Source organism: Psammomys obesus, unplaced genomic scaffold (genome assembly GCF_907164565.1).
Source record: "Psammomys obesus unplaced genomic scaffold, mPsaObe1.curated_primary_1811, whole genome shotgun sequence".
Taxonomy (NCBI): domain Eukaryota; kingdom Metazoa; phylum Chordata; class Mammalia; order Rodentia; family Muridae; genus Psammomys; species Psammomys obesus.
This window is the reverse complement of record NW_026596131.1, coordinates 13267307-13286446: the sequence shown is the minus strand read 5'-3', so window position 1 is coordinate 13286446 and position 19140 is coordinate 13267307. Positions and strand designations below refer to the sequence as shown.

The 19140-nt window shown below is 46.9% G+C and overlaps 1 protein-coding gene and 1 pseudogene across 2 annotated transcripts in view; both read left to right on the top strand.

Moving 5' to 3' along the window:
• Window positions 1-19140, top strand: part of Cyth1 (cytohesin 1) — a 78914-nt gene that overhangs the window by 46264 nt on the left and 13510 nt on the right. The window contains exons 2-9 of one of the 2 annotated variants that reach the window (XM_055592169.1): window positions 4228-4310; window positions 5527-5591; window positions 10318-10384; window positions 10682-10800; window positions 11101-11181; window positions 12211-12323; window positions 13564-13712; window positions 14122-14234. In XM_055592169.1, the coding sequence (XP_055448144.1) occupies window positions 4228-4310; window positions 5527-5591; window positions 10318-10384; window positions 10682-10800; window positions 11101-11181; window positions 12211-12323; window positions 13564-13712; window positions 14122-14234 (790 nt within the window). The remainder of the gene's footprint in view (window positions 1-4227; window positions 4311-5526; window positions 5592-10317; window positions 10385-10681; window positions 10801-11100; window positions 11182-12210; window positions 12324-13563; window positions 13713-14121; window positions 14235-19140) is intronic. The other variant, XM_055592168.1, reaches the window with a different exon arrangement.
• On the top strand, window positions 15420-15514 carry LOC129665822 (U6 spliceosomal RNA; annotated as a pseudogene).

The following is a 19140-nucleotide window of genomic DNA, read 5'->3' as shown; positions in this document are numbered from 1 at the left end:
CAAGAGGTGGGGAAAGGATGGGGAGGAGAGAAAGGAAATACCCATATGCACGCTCAGTGTTCAGGAAACTGTCCAGGTCCAGGATAGGAAAGGGTGGCTTAAAGGAAGGCTGTTTGGAAATATGGGGAACCCTTAAGCCTGGGCTGGGGGTATTGCCATGGTAGCTATGCTTTATATTTATCTGCCTCATGGCAAGGAGAATGTAGATGCTCCAAGAAGGCTCAGTTCTTGGTTACTCTCAAATGTCTCCCTGTTTCTACTGTATTAAATGTAGACCCTTTTTATCCACTGAGAGGCCGGGGCTCTTTGGATATTGGTTAATAATTATGAAGGAGGTGGGAAAGACAAGACAGGTTGTGTGTTTTCAAGCCAGGCAGAGGAGTCTGAGAGGAGCAAGATGACCTGAAAAAGCAACAAGAAGGAAATCTCCATTCCAAAGCATGCCTGGACCCCTCTGATTTCACAGCACCCACTAGGGTTGGTTAAGCGCCATGCATTTGAGCAGTGGCTGCTGAATGGAACCTGATGCCACAGGAGCTGCATCTTCAATGGGACCTCATGGCACACCACTGGCAGCTGTCATGGGACAGAGAGGGGATTGCAGGGCGTTAGACCGGCGCCTGCCATCCTGTGCACATTTTCTGGCCCTTGGCTTGAAAAGAAGGCGCCGTCCCTTTAAGACAGTCCTCCTTTGTATGTGCTGGCTGGACCATGTTTCAGCTCTGGGTTTCTGCCTACAGTTAAAATCTGCAAAGCAACATTTAAATAAATAAATGAAAGCTTCCCTTGTGTGGCTTCTGCATTCACAACTCGGCACAATGGCTCCTTGTTGTTTGGCCACTTTAATCCCCTTCATTAAATCTGAACCTGGGAAAGGATGGATGGTAAGGAGACCAGTGCTGGACTGTGTCCTCTGCCTCCGGCAGGACACCTTACAAATTAACCTTAGAGCATGGGCTGCTCCAGCATTGGCAAGGGTGAGTGATGTTGTGACAGGAGGGCTCCTCTGATCTGTCTCCATTGTCTCAGACTGTGGTGAGGACAACCTGCTGTCCTGCCCAGTGGCCTTTCTTTTAGAGAAAAGGGTTTAACCGCCTCCTGGCACAGAAGTGTGGCTGTAGCACGTGGCAGTGGGGGAGGGGGAAATTGTTTGTTGTTCTGCCATCTGGCCTGCCAGAGAATGCTTTTATGCAGTTTAACCCTGGCGGTCCACAGGGTTAGATAGCCTTCCCTGCTGGTGCCCCCAGGTCCAGTAGATCCGGTCTCCCAGTGCCCCTCATCCTTCTCTCCCTTGTCCTCAGCATGGCTCTGTTACTCATAGCATCTCTGTCATCAGCCAGGGTCACAGGAACCTCCACACCTCCAGCACCCAGCAATCATTTAGATTCTTTGAGGTAAATGAAGCAATTGCTGGCATTTGTTTTTTTCTGTGTCACAAAGGCTTGAGCCAAAGGTTTGGTGTGCTGGTAAGGTTTGGTGTTGCACTGGTGAGGTTTGGTGTTACGCTGGTGAGGTTTGGTGTTGCACTGGTGAGGTTTAGCGCTATGTTGCTGAGTTTCTGCAGAGGAAAGTTCTCTCTAAATATTAAATTCCCTTATCATAGAGCAAAATTCCAGGAAAATAAAAAGATATCTAGATTCTTCTCCTCCTCTTCCTCATCTTTCTTCTTCTCTTCCTCTTCAATTATTTATTTAATTTTATTTTTTTTTCTTCCTCTTCAATTCTTAGTTCTTCTTTGAACCAAAATGGAAAAAGCATTGACTTCAGGTTATTAAATATTACAGAAGAAGTAACTTAAAGATCACATGGTTAGTGTTGTCAGGAGACTGGATCAAAATAAATGACAACAAATGTCACATTTTTATGTTTTATTTTTAATATCTTTATTATAACTGCAAGCTGGCTAGAAACCATTTGTGTCTGGATGCAAGGACACAGGCCTTTCCCCTGGAAGCGCTGGGTTTGTGTCAAACATGTGACATGTGAACATTCATGGTAATCCCATCGCTCTAATCTCAGACCTAAAGCTCCTTGGTGTCAGTTAGTGCCGCCTGGGTTTTCAGTGTTGGTTACTGTGACAGAGCTGGAGATGAACCCCTGGCCTCCTCTGTGACAGACAGAGGCCTCAGTTCGCCCTCTCTTCTTCTGAGTGGCTTGCTGTGCCTTTTCGTTTTTTTACTTTACCTTTGCAAATCCCAGAAGTGTGTCTGCACTGTGGACTTCTCATCCCTGGTCTCCACTCGGGCTCTTGCTTCCTTTGTCCTCCTATGTCTGCAGTGGGGAGCTTGCCTGTCAGGTGGCCCCATCCTGTCACACCTGTTTCATCCTTCATGGTACCACTGTCACCATGATAACAGCTGTTCTTCATCCTTGGTGAACATTTTACGCTTTGCAAACAGGCTGATTCTGAAGGAAAGCTAACAAGCAGCAAGTAGCACAGGGGCAAGAATTCAGACCCTGAGTGAGCTGCTCCAGAACCCCTGGCTACCCACACCCCCACTCACCTCCCCCACAAGGACTGTGTCCAGATGTGTTTGCTTTTTGTTTGTTTTTTCTTTTTGCAAGAACTTTTCATTTTTTAAGAGAAGGTAGAGTGGTGCCTTCCCATTTTACAAACATTCCCTAGTATCCCTTGCTGGGATTATAGACATGTACCACATACGCTCCACATTCTTTTATTTGCAGTCTGTTTTGCTCTTTGTGATACCCTCTCCGCAGTCCACAGCTGGTATGCCAACCTGTTCTACGTGTTCTCTGCCCCACGCCAGCTGAGTTGTTTGCCATCCTTATGCTCCTGAGTTGGCCCTGTCCCGTGTCCTTCACTGTGTTCCTCTTGACACCACTTTTAGACCATGTGGCCAGGAGTCTGGCTCTCTGCTACTTGGCCATAAAATGACTCTGGCTTGTCCCCCTCTTGGCTGGGGATTGGGGGTCCAGTCATTTTCATTTTGAATTTGAAGACCTTTGCAGTCCTCCTTGGAGTTTGCGGATCTCTTCAGCTGTGGCTGATGAACCCCACTACTGCCCTGTAGAGAGGTCTCTGCCCATCTTGAGGACGTGGGTGCCCTGCACCAACACTTTGCCTACTAAATACCAGGCAGAGCTTGAGGCATCTTAGTTACAACTATTACCTATCACCAGCTGCAGCCCAAAGTATCAAATGGAAAATTCCAGAAACAAACAATTCATAAGCATTCACTTGCATGCCATTCTGAGTAACAGGATGAATTTTGTACTGTCCTGCTCTACCCTTCTCTGTCTGTGACCCTCTGTAATGGGGAGAAACTCTTAACTTGTTTTGTTGCTATACCTCAGGTTGCCAAAGGTTTGACTACAGTGTAGGATTGTTTCTGGGCCAGACAGAAAAATCTTCCAATGTGGATGTACGTGTAGATAAAACCAGTCTGTCTGTGGGTTTAGAAGCCTGCTGGGGGTGTGCCCCTGAAAGAAAGGGAACAGATCTCTATTGCACTTCCTTCTCAAGTCACCCACGAAGTCGGCAGCATGTGGCCAAATAAATGGTTTATGTAGTCTGTCTGGAGTGGTAGGGACTTGGGGTGGGGAACTGTGTTGGGGGAGGACTGAAGATGTGGGGACAGGGACACTTTGTTGGTTCTAGTGCTTATTGTTCTTCTGACAGAGGCATGCTCAGATGAGGAACAGTCATTGGGGCCTATGGCAGTGTCTTGATGAGTGTGTCTTGATGGGTACACACTCTGAACATTCAACCCAGGCTGGAAAGAGTCTCAGAATCCTAGCTCCCGGAGTGAAATGCTGTTTTCAGTTTGCTGTGTGCTTTTCTAGATTTTCTTCTCTGTGTGCAAAGAATTCTCACCCCACCAAATGGCACTAAGGTGCTCATGTTGCTTTGCAGTTCTCCTGGCTCCACTTTATGTGCCAGAGGCAGCTCCTGGCACTTCTGACCACCAGGGAAGTGAGGGCTGGGCTGCCCTCGCCCAGCAGGAGGCAGGAGACTGGCTGGACAGATACTTAAAGGCCTCTCACTCTCCTCGCCAAGGCTGGATCACCTGGTGGCGTCTTCTTCCTGTTCTCTGTTTGGAGCTGTCTTTGCTCAGCTGGTCTAACTCTCTTCATAAACCCACAGAGTGATTCCTAGCTGCCTGCCATTTCCAAAATCGGCTTCTGGCTTCCTTCACAGTCACAGTCTTTGGAATTTTTGTTATTTTTTTGTGAGGGGAATTCATGGTGCCATTTCTGTCTTTGCAGTTCCCAGTGACCTGACTGCAGAAGAGCGGCAAGAACTGGAGAACATCCGGCGGAGGAAGCAGGAACTGCTGGCTGACATTCAGGTTGGAGGGCTTTTGGGAGGCTGAATATGTGTCACAGGATGCTCTGATGGGCTGGTGCTCCCCACAGCTCTGGGCCAAAGTACAGGGATTAGTGGTCACCCTGACTTACCAGAAGTCCAGTCTCAGAGGGGCTCTCCCTCCTGCCATTTACTGTGGCTAATGTGACTCCTAACTAAGTGTTCCCAGCTGACATGCCAAGAACACAGGCCTCAGGTTTGTTAGTACCTTCTGTAGGTCCTGACTCTTACCTGCCAACTGAGGGCATGGGGTACAGCTCTAGTTTGGCTTTTTTTTTTTTTTTTTTTTAAACTTCTGTTCTTTCCTGGTCATGGGATGAGAATGACCGCACTTTCACAACTTCCTGTGAGGACCGGATGCAATAGTGTCTACAGGGGATGAGATGATTGCTGACTGTAGACAATTATTGTTTCTCCAAGTCTCTTTGTGAAACTGCAGGCTGTCTTGGAAAAAAAAGGTGTAGGAGCCATGTGGTGGGTTATTTTTGCTCTGAGAAGTTGAATGCTGCTCTTCTAAAGCCCTTTGTGAGATTTCAGGGGTGAGAAAAGGAGGGTCCCAAACCACACAGGGCTGTGAGAGGACAGGCCCGCTTGCCATTGATGACCGGAACTATTACGATGGTTTCCCCTGCTTCTCTGGCTCCTGTTTCCCTGGTAACTTCTAGGAACATGGAGGAACTTTTACCCCATCTACATGGAGACAGCCCCTCCTGAGTGAAGGAGGAGGCAGTGGCTGGTAGTGAATGGTCAGCAGATTTGGTGGGACAGTCTCTTGTCCAGTTATGACAGCATGAGGCCACAGGGTAGGTCCAGCACAGCCTCTGCTGGCCCAGACAGCCAAATGTGTGGGTGCCTGTATGCTGTGAGCGCCATCACACCTGTGCCTGGAACTGCAGACTGTTCTGAAAGACCGTGTCAGAGTGGCTGTTCTTTAGCGAGTACACCTTTTTAACACAGTGCTTGGACCTAGCAATCTTCCCTTGCCCAGGAACTCTGGGCTAAGTAACTACCTTCCCACCCTCGCAGTCCTAAAGTGCTTACTGTATGGTGGGAGCCCAACAGGTTGGTAAATACATTCTCCTAATTGACCTCTTCGGGGTTTCTGCGTGTGCCTTGTGCGTGTTGTTCTGCTGTGTTTTGGGACTGCGTGAAAGGCTTTGGTCTGCAGCTCTCCTCCTGGTAACTCCTTCTGTTTACAGAGGCTAAAGGAAGAGATAGCAGAAGTCGCTAATGAAATTGAAAGCCTGGGATCCACAGAGGAAAGGTAAGTCTGCCCTGCTGCCAGGTGGGCCTTCTGGGTCTAGCTCCCAGTTACCCATCCTTCCTCACATGCCCTGGCACATTCAAGAGAAAGCAGGTTTTCTGCCTTATAGTCCTAGCAGGTACACAGAAGTCTTTATGTCCTGCTCCTGAGCCCTCGCTGCAAGGGTCTGAACATAGGAAACTTTCTTTTTCTTTCTGTCCTTTTTTTTTTTTTTTGAGACATAGTCTTTCTACATAGCTCTGGCTGTCCTGGAAATTACTATGGCGACTAGGCTGACCTTGAGCTCACAGAGATCTGCTTGCCTCTGCCTTTGTTGGTACTAATGGTATGCTCCACCATACCTGGCCATAGGAAACCTTTTATGTATACAAAACTAAACCAGAAAATTCAAAGGCACTAGAAAAAACTTAAGTCAGTGGTTCTCTGCCTGTGGGTCACAACCCCTTTGAGGGTCAAGTGCCCCTTTCACAGGGGTCACATAGCACAAATCCTGCATATCAGATATTTACATTATCACACATAACAGTAGCAAAATTAGTTATGACATAGCAACAAAACAGTTTTATGGTTGGGGTCATCACAACATGAGGAACTTCATTGAAGGGTCGAAGCGTTAGGAAGGTTGAGAACCGCTAGCCTAAGAGCTCATAAATTGTTGTGTAGATTATTGTAGTTTCCTCTTGTTCTCCACTCTCTAAATCTTTTAAGTTTCTGTTACTTTTGTTTAACAGAAAAGCTTAGTAAGCACTGCTAATAGGATTTCCGAAGGCTGGTGTGCCCACCTGTGTGTGGTGTAACATCAAGTTCATTTGCACCTCTTTATGCTTAAGGGAGAAGAATGTGAAAACAATTACAGTGTAAAATGACAAGATGTCAGTGGCCGGTTCTAACTGCCTCACTTGATAAGCAATCTGCTTTCAGTTCCCTCTGTGTCTGTGTTTGCCTAAGCCTAAGCCTCCCTGTCTGCTTCATAAGGTCCTTTGGTTTGTTATTTTAAACTTGTATGGGCAGTGCTGTTAGGGATGAAGGGGCTTTGTCCTCCACAGAGAGCCAGTCCAGCACTCCTATTAAAATGACGAAGCTAGGAACTTCCCAAGTGTCTCCCAGTAGGTGAACACGGAAGGAGTCTGGGGCAGTGCGCCATTATTCGGTAGTATCAGAGGAGCGCACTGATCCACTGCAGTAGCAGGTGCAGGCGCCACAAACAGACTAGAGAAGCCACTTGTTCATGTGTGCTCAGTACCACGTGGACAGAATACATACTTCCGTCATGAAGCTCTGAGACAAAACAAACAAACAGACAAAAAACCAGGCTGTACCATCAGAAACGCTAACAGGCTTCAGACAGAGATCTGAGCAGAACCTAGCAGAAAGATGGGAGCAGGCCTCATGAGAGTGGTGGTCGCCAGGGCAGGCACACCTGGAAGAACTGTGAGTGGGCACTTAGGATGCTAGCATTGCACCGAACAAAACTATCCCTGGATAAAAACATAAATTATTCACTTTTTCCTGGTTCTAAGTGGATGTTTTAAATGTTAAAAATCAAATTTATTTATTTACTTACTTATGTATCTATCTATTCATTTATTTAGTGGAAGTAGGCACACATGCCACAGCACATAGGTGGAAGAGAGAACAACCTTCTGGAGCTGCTTCTGTCCTACCATGTGGGCCCAGGGATTAAATTTAGATTATCTTCTTGGCTACAAGTCCCTTTACCTGTTGAGCCATCTCACTATCTAGGAATATATGTTTATTGCAGTAAACTGGTAAAAGATGGAAAAGCATGAAGAAAACAGATTTCCTATAGTCAGCAGCCGAGAGAGAACCATGATTAATACCACAGAGTACTTCCTTTCTGTGTCTTTGGCGCCTGCACACATACTTGGAATTCAGGATACTGTCTCCTCCAGGTCCTATGGGTTATCACAGTCCCAGTGCACTGAAGGCCCCTGCACTGTGAGCAGCTAGGCACTGGGAACACTCAGCTAGTGACTTTAAGAAAGCCAGCTCTCTGCTCCATGGAGTCCTGATCTGTCTGTCATGCAGTAGAGAATCAGGGCTGGTTTGGAGACGTCCTATCTGAGTAGACAAGAGGATGCCACAGTTTTGAGTAAACAAGCAACACTGTCATTACGAAACTTAAAGCATGAAGAAGCCCCTTCAAGATAACATATAAGGGCTGACAAGATGGCTCAGCACATAAAGAGGCTTGCCTTGCAAGTCTGTTGATCCAAGTTCAACTTTGGAACCTGTGTAAAGGTGGAAATAGAGAACTGACTGCACAAAGCTGTCTTTTGACTTTCACACGCATTTTGTTGGTGTACACACACAATACTAGTAAATAAAAATGTTAAAAAAAAAGGCAACATAAAGAAAAAACCCTACTTTCATGAGCCATACTTGAGTTATTTATGGTTTAAACTCAGAAGTTTAAGCTGGTTCTCCAGAATTAAAGATCCCGAAAGGGGAGCTATTCTGTGGATTCTGGGCATCTGTGTAGTCAGACTTTACTCATTCTGGCTTCTCGACAGGTGGTTGCCATGCTTGTAGTCCAAGGCCTGATTCGCCATTCTGTAGCAGTATCCAAACATGGTATAGGAATAGAGGCAGGATAACACTATGAGACTTACAGGTTTCTCAAGTTGACATGCTTGATACAGCTGGTGTGTGCACAAGGGAGGCTGCTGAAGCCGGGACAGGAGCTGACCCATAAGCACTGATGATGCTAGACAGCCACCTACAGTGACTATCCCAGCTGTCATAAACAGCAGTGCTAGACAGGTAGGGACAGGAGCTGACTCATGGAGAACTGGGAACTTCAGCCAGCCACATCCTGTGAGTATGTCAGGCAGTCATAAGCCGCAACACTGGATGGCTAGTGAGGAGGTGATTCATGAGAAACCAGTGAGGTTAGCCAGTCACCCCTGTGAGCTCTGGGTTCTGGGCTTGCCAGAGGCACAGGAAGCTTCCATAAGGGACTAAAGTAAGTCAAAGGATGCCAAGGTCCCTTGTGGATGGTCATGTGCCTTAATGCTGTAGGGCCTCCAAGTATTTCACACTCATATAGGAAATCACCCAACAGCTTCTTTGTTTTTTTCTTTGTTCTTTGAGCAGGGTCTTTCTATGTAGCCCTAACTGTCCTGAAACTCATTCTGTAGACCAAACTGGCCCCGAATTCAGAGATCTGCCTGCTTCTGCCTTCCAAATGCTGGGAGGTGTGCATTACTACTACTGGGCTTTCCCAGTAGCTTTTTCTTGTTTGTTTGTTTGTTTGTTTTTTTCTTGAAATAACATTCCTGGATTTGGGGAAAATGTGATTAGATAACCTGAAACTCATTCCAGTTCCAGACCTTAGGCCAGCCTGGCCAAGCATGCTGGCCCACACCTGTAACCCAGCACTTGGGAGGTGGAGGCAAGAGGATTGCTGTGAGTTTCAGGGCCGCCTGAGCTACAGAGTGAACCCCTGTCTCAACCAGGAAAAAGAAAGAAGAAAAGAAAGACTTTCTACCAGTGCTGATATGCTCCTTAGACAACAAATAAGTGGTGTTGGAGGTTTAGCTCAGCTCCAGGAGTGGGGTGGGGAGACAATAAGTTATTTGTAGCAGCTCATTTGTTCAGAAACCATCAAATTACTGTTGCTGTTGTGTCGGTGCTTCTCAAATGCACATCAGATCTACAGGAGGATCAAAAAGGCCATTTAGACTGTAGCCCTAAAACTTCTGAGTCACTCAGTGGCCCAGAATCTGTAACTCAGCTCATCTGTGGGCTGCAGGAGCCCTGAGCCCTTCACAGATGCACTGGGTAAGAGTTTGCTCTGGCAGGGCCCAGAGCCATGTATGTGAGTGAGAGCTGTCCCTCTGTGTCTGACTCACTCTCCGGCTGTCTCAGAACCACAACTTGAGAATCATGGTGAAAATCATTTGTTCAGTCTGATACACAGTTCAGAATACTACTGCTTGTTTGTACAGCATCTTAAAAAGTTAAATATAAAAGTACTACATGACACGTCTAGAACAACCTTGACCCTTCTGCCCAAAACAAAGGAGAGCATGTCCACATAGGGTGGACCCATACTGATAGCAGCCCTGTGCCTGATGACCCCACACTGGACTCTGCATTTCTCATCTGAAAAGCCAACAGAAGGTGGACATATAGAAATAGAAAGGAGTGTTGAACCGATGAACTGTGAAGACAATGTGCTAAGCAAAAGAAGCCCAGAACAAAAGTCCAGTTATACCATGATTCTGTATGTATGAAAAGTCCAGAATTAGGCAGATCTGTGCTCACAAGGTAAATTGAGAGTTCTCCAGGGTTGAAATAGGAATGTGGATGAACTGGAAATGGGAGTGGGGAATTTTGTCAGACTGATGAAAATGTTCTAAAACTAGTTATGGTAATGGATGGTTGAACAACTGAGTAACCTTACTAAAAGCCTTTCAGGCATACACTTAAAGTAGGCAGATTCTACAATATTTAAAGAAATATTTAAACAACGTTTAAAGAAAAAAAAAACATTCTAAGAGAATCCATGAATATAGAGAAAAAGAGGCAAATGAGCATGAGCCTGGACCAGGGCTTCATCTGACCTTGCTTAGTTGGACAAATTGCTTCAGTACCCTTCTAGATTAATCTTCCCAAACTGTCACTGGCTGCTCGTGAGGACAGCTCCAGCCTCCCAGAACTTCCTGCTGCCAGGGCACTAATGGCTACACTTGTCTTTCAGGAAAAACATGCAGAGGAACAAACAGGTAGCCATGGGCAGGAAGAAATTTAACATGGATCCTAAAAAGGTGAGCAGAAAAGGAAGTGACAGAAGCCCAGAGTCTTAAGGTGGGGCTTAGTGATCAGGTAGAAACCAGAGGTGTTTTTTTTTTTTTTTTTTTTTTCCTAAGCTGCTTTTTCTGAAGTAAATGTTGACTTGAATCTGGGGCTCTGGTTCCTAACCTTGAAATGTCTCCATCCCTTGTGTCCACTTGTGTTGTTTATTGGACACAGGCTCCAGGGCCACACTCAGTGAGGCCTTTGCCCTCCCTCCATTTCCAGCCATTGCAGGCCAGCGTCACTGGCTCTTTCTGGTCTTTCTGTAGGGGATCCAGTTCTTAATAGAGAATGACCTGCTGAAGAACACTTGTGAAGATATTGCCCAGTTCCTGTACAAAGGGGAGGGGCTCAACAAAACAGCCATTGGTGACTACCTGGGGGAGAGGTGAGGCATTCAGAGAGGGTGGTCAGAATCATGGGAAGAAATAAGCTCCCTTAGGAGCGAAGTTCATGGGATGGGTGACCGGGTATGAGGGCAGCAGTAGCCATAATGGTATCAACTTACCTGTCCAGGGCACGGAGGTGCCTTGCTTATTTAGTTAGTAAGCAGAGCCAGTCTGATGTCCTCCTGACTGTGGATGGCCAGGCTTGGGAGGCCTGATGGCCGGGGACTCTGGGAATACCATCCGCTTGGTGTCAGGGGTCTGACGTTTGTTCCCTCCATCTCTCATCTGTTCTCTGGCAGAGATGAGTTCAGCATCCAGGTCCTGCACGCCTTTGTGGAGCTGCACGAGTTCACAGACCTGAACCTCGTCCAAGCCTTGCGGTGGGTATTGTCAGCCTGGCACCTTGGGCGAGAGCGTGTCCTTCCCCTGCGCTGTGTGATCGGGGTCCTGTCGCTGGAGGCGGTTGTGAATGTCCCAGGGAGGCCGTGTACACGCCTACGAGTGGGGAGGCAGTTGTTAGGACTGTTTCTCAGTCTTGGCGGTGAAGGGGCTGTTCAGTGTTTAAATATTGAAATTATTTCTGCTGTTCAGAATAGAAAACCCTTTAAGTTCTTAAAATAGACTAGGTAGCTTTGTCTTTCATAAAAAAGAAAAAAATCAGCTTTAATTTTGTTTTGTTGTTTTGGTTTTTCAAGATAGGGTTTCTCTTTGTAGCCCTGGCTGTCCTGGACCCGGCTCAACTTTATTTTATTTTATCATTCATTCATTCATTCATTCATTCATTCATTCATTCATTTATCTATTTATTTATCTGTCTGTTTATCTCTTTATCTGTCTACTTATTTAAGTTTTTCTAGACAGGGTTTCTCTGCGTAGTCTTGGCTGGCCTGTAACTCGATCTCACAGAGATCCGCCCTCCTCTGCCTCCCGAGTGCCGAGATTAAAGGTGTGCACCACTACCTATCTCTACTTTTTAACCAAGTTTATTTTGTGCCTTTAAAAGACATTGTCTTTTTAATTTTCTCTGCTGTGGTATAAGTTCTGAGATTATTTTTGAGCTATGATTTTAGTAGATTAAGTATTGTAGAACTAAACTGTGGCTGTGGGCCCATGTAACTTCTTACAGGGTTCCATTGTGACTGCTCTGAATGAATCCTTACCTGAGAGTTCATTTTAAGTGATTGACATCTTTTAAAATTCTGTTGTAATTCTGAAGACGGGCCTGTTCTTTGGAATAGGAAAATCTTGGCATCTCAGTTCAGTTAAGGCCATAGTGATAGGCATGGCTAAACTTGCTTTGGTTCAGTTTCTGTAAAAGTGGACTGAAGCCCCTCACCTTCCTTTACCCTCTGATAGTAAAGGTCCCAGCAGCAGAACAGGTCAAAGCAATGCTCCTTCTTCACCTTCAGGCAGTTCCTGTGGAGCTTCCGGCTCCCTGGAGAGGCTCAGAAGATTGACCGGATGATGGAGGCCTTTGCCCAGCGGTACTGTCAGTGCAATAATGGAGTGTTCCAGTCCACAGGTAAGTGCGGGGAGCCTGTGTGTGCACGCATGTGTGCGCACAGGGGGCTTTTTCCAGGGGGGTCTCTTCTTGGCAGTGGAGGATTGCTAAGCCAAGAGGCCGGGCCCATGCCAAGAATAGTTACTAAATGGTGTATGTAGCAGTGAGTTGGAAACATGCAGAAGACCACCACTGAGGTGCAATAAGTGCCCAGTGTGACTTAGTGGTAGAGTACTTGCCTCATGTGCAGGAGGCCCTGGATTCAGAATTACAAAACATGTAACCATTAAGCATGTCTCTAGAAGCTGGCTGCTGTGTAGCATGTGTCTGTCATACTAGCTGTTCAGGAGGCAGAAGTAGAATTATGAATGTAGTTAGCTAGGCTACTTAAGCAAGACCTTGTCTTTAAAAGAAAAAATATCTCGTTCTTACGAAGATGTTGGCATGGGAAAATTAAAAGGTTAACAAAAGAAAGCATATGTATGTGTGTGTATATGTATATACCTGTCGACTATATGTGTATATATCTTGTGTGTATGTGTGTATATATGTGTTCCTATCCCCTCTGTATGTATGTGTATATGTATGTACCTACACCCTATGTATGTACTTTCCTATGTGTATATATGTATATAGCTATCTCCTATGTATGTATCTATCCCATGTGTATGTCTGTATGTGTCTCCTATGTATCTATTCCATGTGTATGTGTGTATATGTATGTACCTATCCTCTCTGTATGTATCTATCTTATGTGTATGTATAAATATGTACTTATTCCCTTATGTAAGTATCTATCCCATGTGTAATTTCAGGGGATAATCAGTAAAGTGATTTTTATGCTCACGTTTGTTTAGAAAAAATAAAGCAGGACAAATATTACTAAATAGAATTGTGGGTAATTTTTATCTTTTTGTAGGTTGTATTGGTTTGGGGTTTTGTTGTGTATCCCTAGCTGGCCTTTTGTAGAGCAGACTGTACTGGAACTCACAAGAGATCTGCCTCTTGAGTCTGAGAGTAAAGGCCTGCTCTACCATGCGCAGCCATCCTATTGTCTGCCTGTTCCTTATGTCTGAAAACATGAGTGTCTTCAGAGCTCTCATGTGCCTTGCCCCTTTCAGGAGCATAAGCCTGGGAACATGTGGACACTTGGCTCACTCACTCTTCCTGCCCATGGTTCTGTATCCCTGGTCTTACTTGGTGTCTCCTGCCATGGAGAGATACTTTCTTTGCTCTCACGCGCTGCCCTTCTCTTCTCTAGACACTTGCTATGTCCTCTCCTTTGCAATCATAATGCTGAACACCAGCCTACACAACCCTAACGTCAAAGACAAGCCTACGGTGGAGAGGTTCATTGCCATGAATCGCGGCATCAATGATGGAGGAGACCTGCCCGAGGAGTTGCTCCGGGTGAGCAGGGCCAGAGCGGCTTCATTTCAGCTGGCAAAGCATTCACTTGGAACAGGATCGTTTTTGTAGGAGAAGAAACAGAAGGATAACTTGCTGAGTGCTCTCTTAATTCACCTAAAATGTGAATTTCACAAAGGCCAGCTGAGAAATCAGGAAGGGGAAATGGTTCTAAATCTAAAACTAAAGGCTTGAACAGGCTCCAAGCTGCTATTTTTTTCCTCTTAATTATCTACCAGGCATCTTATTTTTGTCCCTGTGAGCTGCTGGAGAGTAGAAAATGGCCATGTTCTTCTCTAGTTCCTGTGCCTTACTCCAGGCTCACAGGGAATGCCTGTGAAATGAGTAGAGAGAGAGGGAGGGCAGATAGGTACTTCTGGAATCAGACACGCCATGTCGTCTTTTATCCCAGAATCTCTATGAGAGCATAAAAAACGAACCCTTTAAAATCCCAGAAGATGATGGGAACGACCTCACTCACACGTTCTTCAATCCAGACCGAGAAGGTTGGCTGTTGAAACTCGGTAAGTCACCTCTCCCGGCTTGGGGACCCTGCAACAAAGCTCAGGAAGGAAGACTGTATGCTCACAGGCCTGGGGGGTGGAGAAGGGGGCAGGCTACAGAGACTTCTGGACACAGAGTCTGTCCTTATACACATTGTTCATATGTATCCGGGCCCTGTATGTCCACTCCCAAATAGATAGATGACCATATTCTGACCATATTCTTTGAGGCACTTTCCAGGGACCTGGTCCATCCCCGTCTCTGCCCCCCTTACTCTTGGGAGGGTGACCAGCCATATCCATCTCTTTACTTCCCATCCCAGATTTATCCCTGGCACTCCTGCCCACCCAGTGCATCATCACTTCCCTCTGCATCTGGCTCCCACAGGCAGTGTGCATGGCAAACCTAGAGCCCTTGGCTGCAGCGCAATCCACGGCACTCTTCCTCATGCTCTGGCAGTGGGCCCCTTTCCAGTCCCAATCAGCCACATTGATGATTGTGTCATTCAGAAAGGCCGCAGGTGCATTTCTTGTCCCTCTGCCAGAAGTGAGCCTGCATGGTTAAGATTTATGGTCATGCCTTACCAGGAAGGTGACAGAGTAACCAAACAGAGAAAAAAAAAAAAGGGTTCTCATGCACATTTATGTCCACCTGTGATTGCTTTGCTGATTCTCAGACTGAGAAAAGTCTCTAGAGAGCATGCTCCAGTCTCCTTCTGCCTTGGCTTTGATGAGCTGAACCCCATATCAGTGGGGCAGATGCCATTAGGGCCACTCCTCTTTCATCTGTGCCACTTGCCCTGTGGTCAGCGGTCGTCTCACTCTTGGCCATTACTGACAGCGTCCAGCAGATCTAAGATGACACACCCTCTGGGGTTAACTTGCCCAGAAAGCGTAGGCTTGACATTTCCTTTCAAAGGCCCAAAGCCTGTGTTTATACATGACGGTGCATAAATTCCCTTCAAGCACCACTTCACTGATTAGAGCCTTGCAGGGTCTGGACGTGGCCGTAAGTCAGTAATCTCTAAGCAGAAGGTCTGAAGAAAAGGCTCTGAAACGTTTAACCCACAGGCGACCTTCTGCTCCACATTCTTCTTGCCCAGCAGAGAGAGTGAAGGGGAAATGTGCTGGAAATTTCAAAAGTGTGTTTAAGTGTAGATTTACTTCCCCCTCCAGGGAAATTTGTTTCCATGTGAATGCTAAGTGTTAGCTTTGACAGCTGAGATACTAAAATTAGAACAGAGATTATCTTGGTTCTTGTACCAGGATGACATGCAAATTCATGAGGCATCCTATATTTTTAAAAATCAAAAATTTAAGCTGAGTGCAATGGTGCACACCTGTAGTCCCAGACACTTAGGAGACAGAGCAGGAGACTCCCTAGAGCCAAAGAAATTGGGGCCAGCTTGTTGGTAGAGCAAGGCCTCATCCCAGAGAGTAAAGGTTTGACAATATGGGGCTCATTCATTGTGGGGCCAGTGCCTCACTTTCCTAACCTCCTAGACTCTTGATAAGGTGTCTCCATTGTGGCACACTGAGGTTCAGTCCTGTGTGTCTGTGTGCTGCACAGGGTAGGGCTTTGTGCCATCTGGAGTTGTCTGTATATGTCCCTGGATGCAGAGAGCCATAGCATGTGTGTTCTTGTGTACATGCATACATGTATCTGTGGGTGTACATGTGTGCATCCTTGCACACATTTCTAAAAGTGATGGGTGTCTTAAAAAGGACATTTACTTTCACAAAAGTGCACACCCCCCTCTTAGCTCTGGGTTGTGAAGAGTCTGGCAAACACTGGCCTTACAAAAATGGATTTGCAGCACTGTTAGGCCAGGTGTGGGTAATGCCTCCAGTCTTGCCGTACACATGGTGGTCCCTTACTCATCAGTGTTTTCAGGTCTGCCTCCCTCTCCAGGCATACATAAATATGACTGGTACGCTGCACTTTAAGATTAAGGAATCGGGTTTGATTTCTTTGTTTTAATTTTCTTTTCTCCCTCATTTATATGTTTCCATGATTTTGGCTCTCCTTTTCCTTGCCCCAAACTCCAGGAGGTATGTAACCCTGCAACCTGCTCGCTCACTCTGCCCAGGCCACTGTCATTGCTGCAGCGTTTTTTTAATTTTGTTATTTTTGGTTATTTTGTTTTTTAATTGCTGGTAGTAGTGTTAATGCTGCTTCTAACTTACTGTACAGTCCCTAGGGAACTGGCCAGGATAGGGGTTTGGGCAGTGTTCACATTTCCTCTTGGTGGAAGAGAAAGGAGTACTGCAGCTGCCAGGTCAGAGGTCAAGGAGAACTGCAAGTAGCCATGCAGTCCTAGCCCAGAGCTAGCCAAAGAAGGCAGAGAAGCGCTAGCTACAAGCTCATGGGAGTTGTTGAATTCAAATTGACATCCGTGCATCAACCTGATCAAAAGCAATTTCTGAAGTGAGGAAGCAAAGAAGAGGGTGATACCTTGTAACTTCCCAAAGCCATATGCTTCTGACACCATGGCTGACAAAGAAGTTACAATACGATTAAAGAGATGACACTTGGGGCATTTGCCTTTCCATGAAAAAGAGAAGTGTTGTCTTCTAAACTCACAAGTGGAAAATTTAAAATCTCAAACCCAGAAACCCCTACCTGCAGTCCTTGGATTCCATTTCTTGGGTAACAGGGCAAGCCTCACAGCCTGGATCCTCTGTCTCTGTTTCTTCTGGTGCAAACCCTCCTGTTTCAAAGATTCAACCTTAAAACCCAAATTGGCCTCTTAGTTCTCGGGTTGCCAATGTGGGAAACCACTTGGAGGACCAGAGCGCCCTCAGCCTGTGCATGAGCAAGGCTGCAGCAGGGCCGCCTTAGGAGAACAGACACGGGCGTCCCTTCAGGGCCAGGGCCAGGCTGCTGCGGCAGTGCCGGCTGCTCTGCCTAAGGGAGGCATGAGAGGCCCTGCATGGGGGTGGGGTGGGGTCCTGTGAGTTCCACAGGGACTGTCCTAGGCGCACATCGATCTGTCTGCTTGTCCCATGTCTGTTTTTCTTTCCACGTGAATTGTTCTCCGTGGGCCCGCAGCAACGCTTTCTGGTAGAGGGTTCTGTGGGGCAGCCAACTGTCCAGGGGACATAATGAAGCTTTTCCCAGACAGATCTTCCCAGCTTTGCTTTTCTTCCTTGATTTCCTGCCATCTTGTTTCTTTTGGTATCTAACTCACTCTCTCCATCATTTTCAAAGTCCCACTGTCACCTGGGGTAGTCCTATGACAGAGCGCATGGGAGGTCAACATGGGTTGACCATCCTTGTGTACCAAGCCCTGTGTGGGAAGTGGGTTCCCCAAGAGGCTGGAGGCTAGAGGCTCTCAAACTCAGAGATGGGAAAGGGTCTGCTCTAAGACCAGCTGCCTTCAGTTTTGAACACATTCCTTGTCTTCCCTCTCATTTTTCCTAATTCTTCCTAGTTCTCCCTGTCATCATCATACATGTCTATTACTCCTACATCTTTCTCATCCATGCCACTTAACCTTGGGGTGCTTCCATGAAACTTACAGACCACCGTGAGGGAGAGTGCCTCACTACTGTACCACACAGGAGGGGTGGTGGTTGGCACATGATTACTTGTGGCACACCCCACCTGGGAACCTAGGTCTCAGTCACTTAGAATCACGTATTTAAGGATGACTGCTTACATGCATTTTTCCACGCCTCCAGCTCAGACATACAGGCAGAGCTGTGAAATAGCCCAGAGAAGTCTAGGCTCTGGCCTGTTCTGCTGGGCCTCCTCCTTCCCATTTCAGGGACGAGGCTGCAGGCAGATACTGGCATTGTAACATGGCCCTGCTCTGCATGTCTGTTAGCAGTAGGGCAGGGGAGGAGGTTTGGCAGGTCCCTCACTTCCCTGCCCTCTGTGCAGACTAGAGAAGTGGTGCTCTCCATAGTTGGGCTCTGGCAAAGGGCAAGTGCTAAGGATCAGGGGTGGAGTGTGCTTATGCAATGCCATGTGTGTATCAGCATGGGAAGGCCCTGGGTAATTCTGAGTGGTTCGTGTCAAGACAGTGTTTCCCTGACCCGAGGTAAGTGGGGGAAAGTGGGGATCCTGAGCATGATGCAAGTGAGGATGTAGCTTCCCTCAAAGTGGGCACAGTTGAGCATACCCACCCACCCCTAACCCCGTACCAATGCAGGATAGCTTCATGGACCCTGCGCTTTGCTACTTAAATCTTATTACCATTGAAGAAAACTGAGGAAGGCTGGAGCAGCTGCTAATCACCACCTCCTAGCTGTTGGGGCTGTCTCTTGTAGTTACTTAGATTTAAGGAGTCACATGTGTCCACCTGAGCCATGAGCCCAGGTGGACAAGCCAGTCCTTTTGTGGTGAAGGAATCCTGCTTTGATTCTCACTCAGAGCTCTGGGGACATGACTTTCAGGACACTAACTGAGGGGGCTAAAGCCAGTATGGAACTTCACTACATGTAGCTGGGGGAGGGGAAGCTATGGGTTTGGTTGTAAGGGGCTCACAGTACCTCACTTTCTGTATCTTCTCTCCTGTCACTTCCATGGAACCCCTGAGGTGCCCATGCCACCTGCATCAGGATGCTGGCCCCTCCCTTCCTCCTTTCTTTGCCTGTCTCTATCCCACAGGCTGTGGCTGGCTTCTCCAGCCTAAGGTACACTTGCATTGCACCATCATCGCCCTGGGTCTTCCTCCCTAGCCCATGCTCTCATCTTGCTGTCCAGGACATCTCAGGGTGTCACCTGGACACGCTTGCTCTGCTTGTACCATAGACTTTCACTCTGTGAAAGATGCTTCTGTCTTGGCTGTGTCTTGTCACTGATGTAATTTTTGCCATGGTCTAAATGTTCTCCTGATACCCTGACCCACCCCACCCCCTTCCTGGGAAGAGAGCTGTGTGTGTGTGTGTGTGTGTGTGTGTGTGTGTGTGTGTGTGTGTGT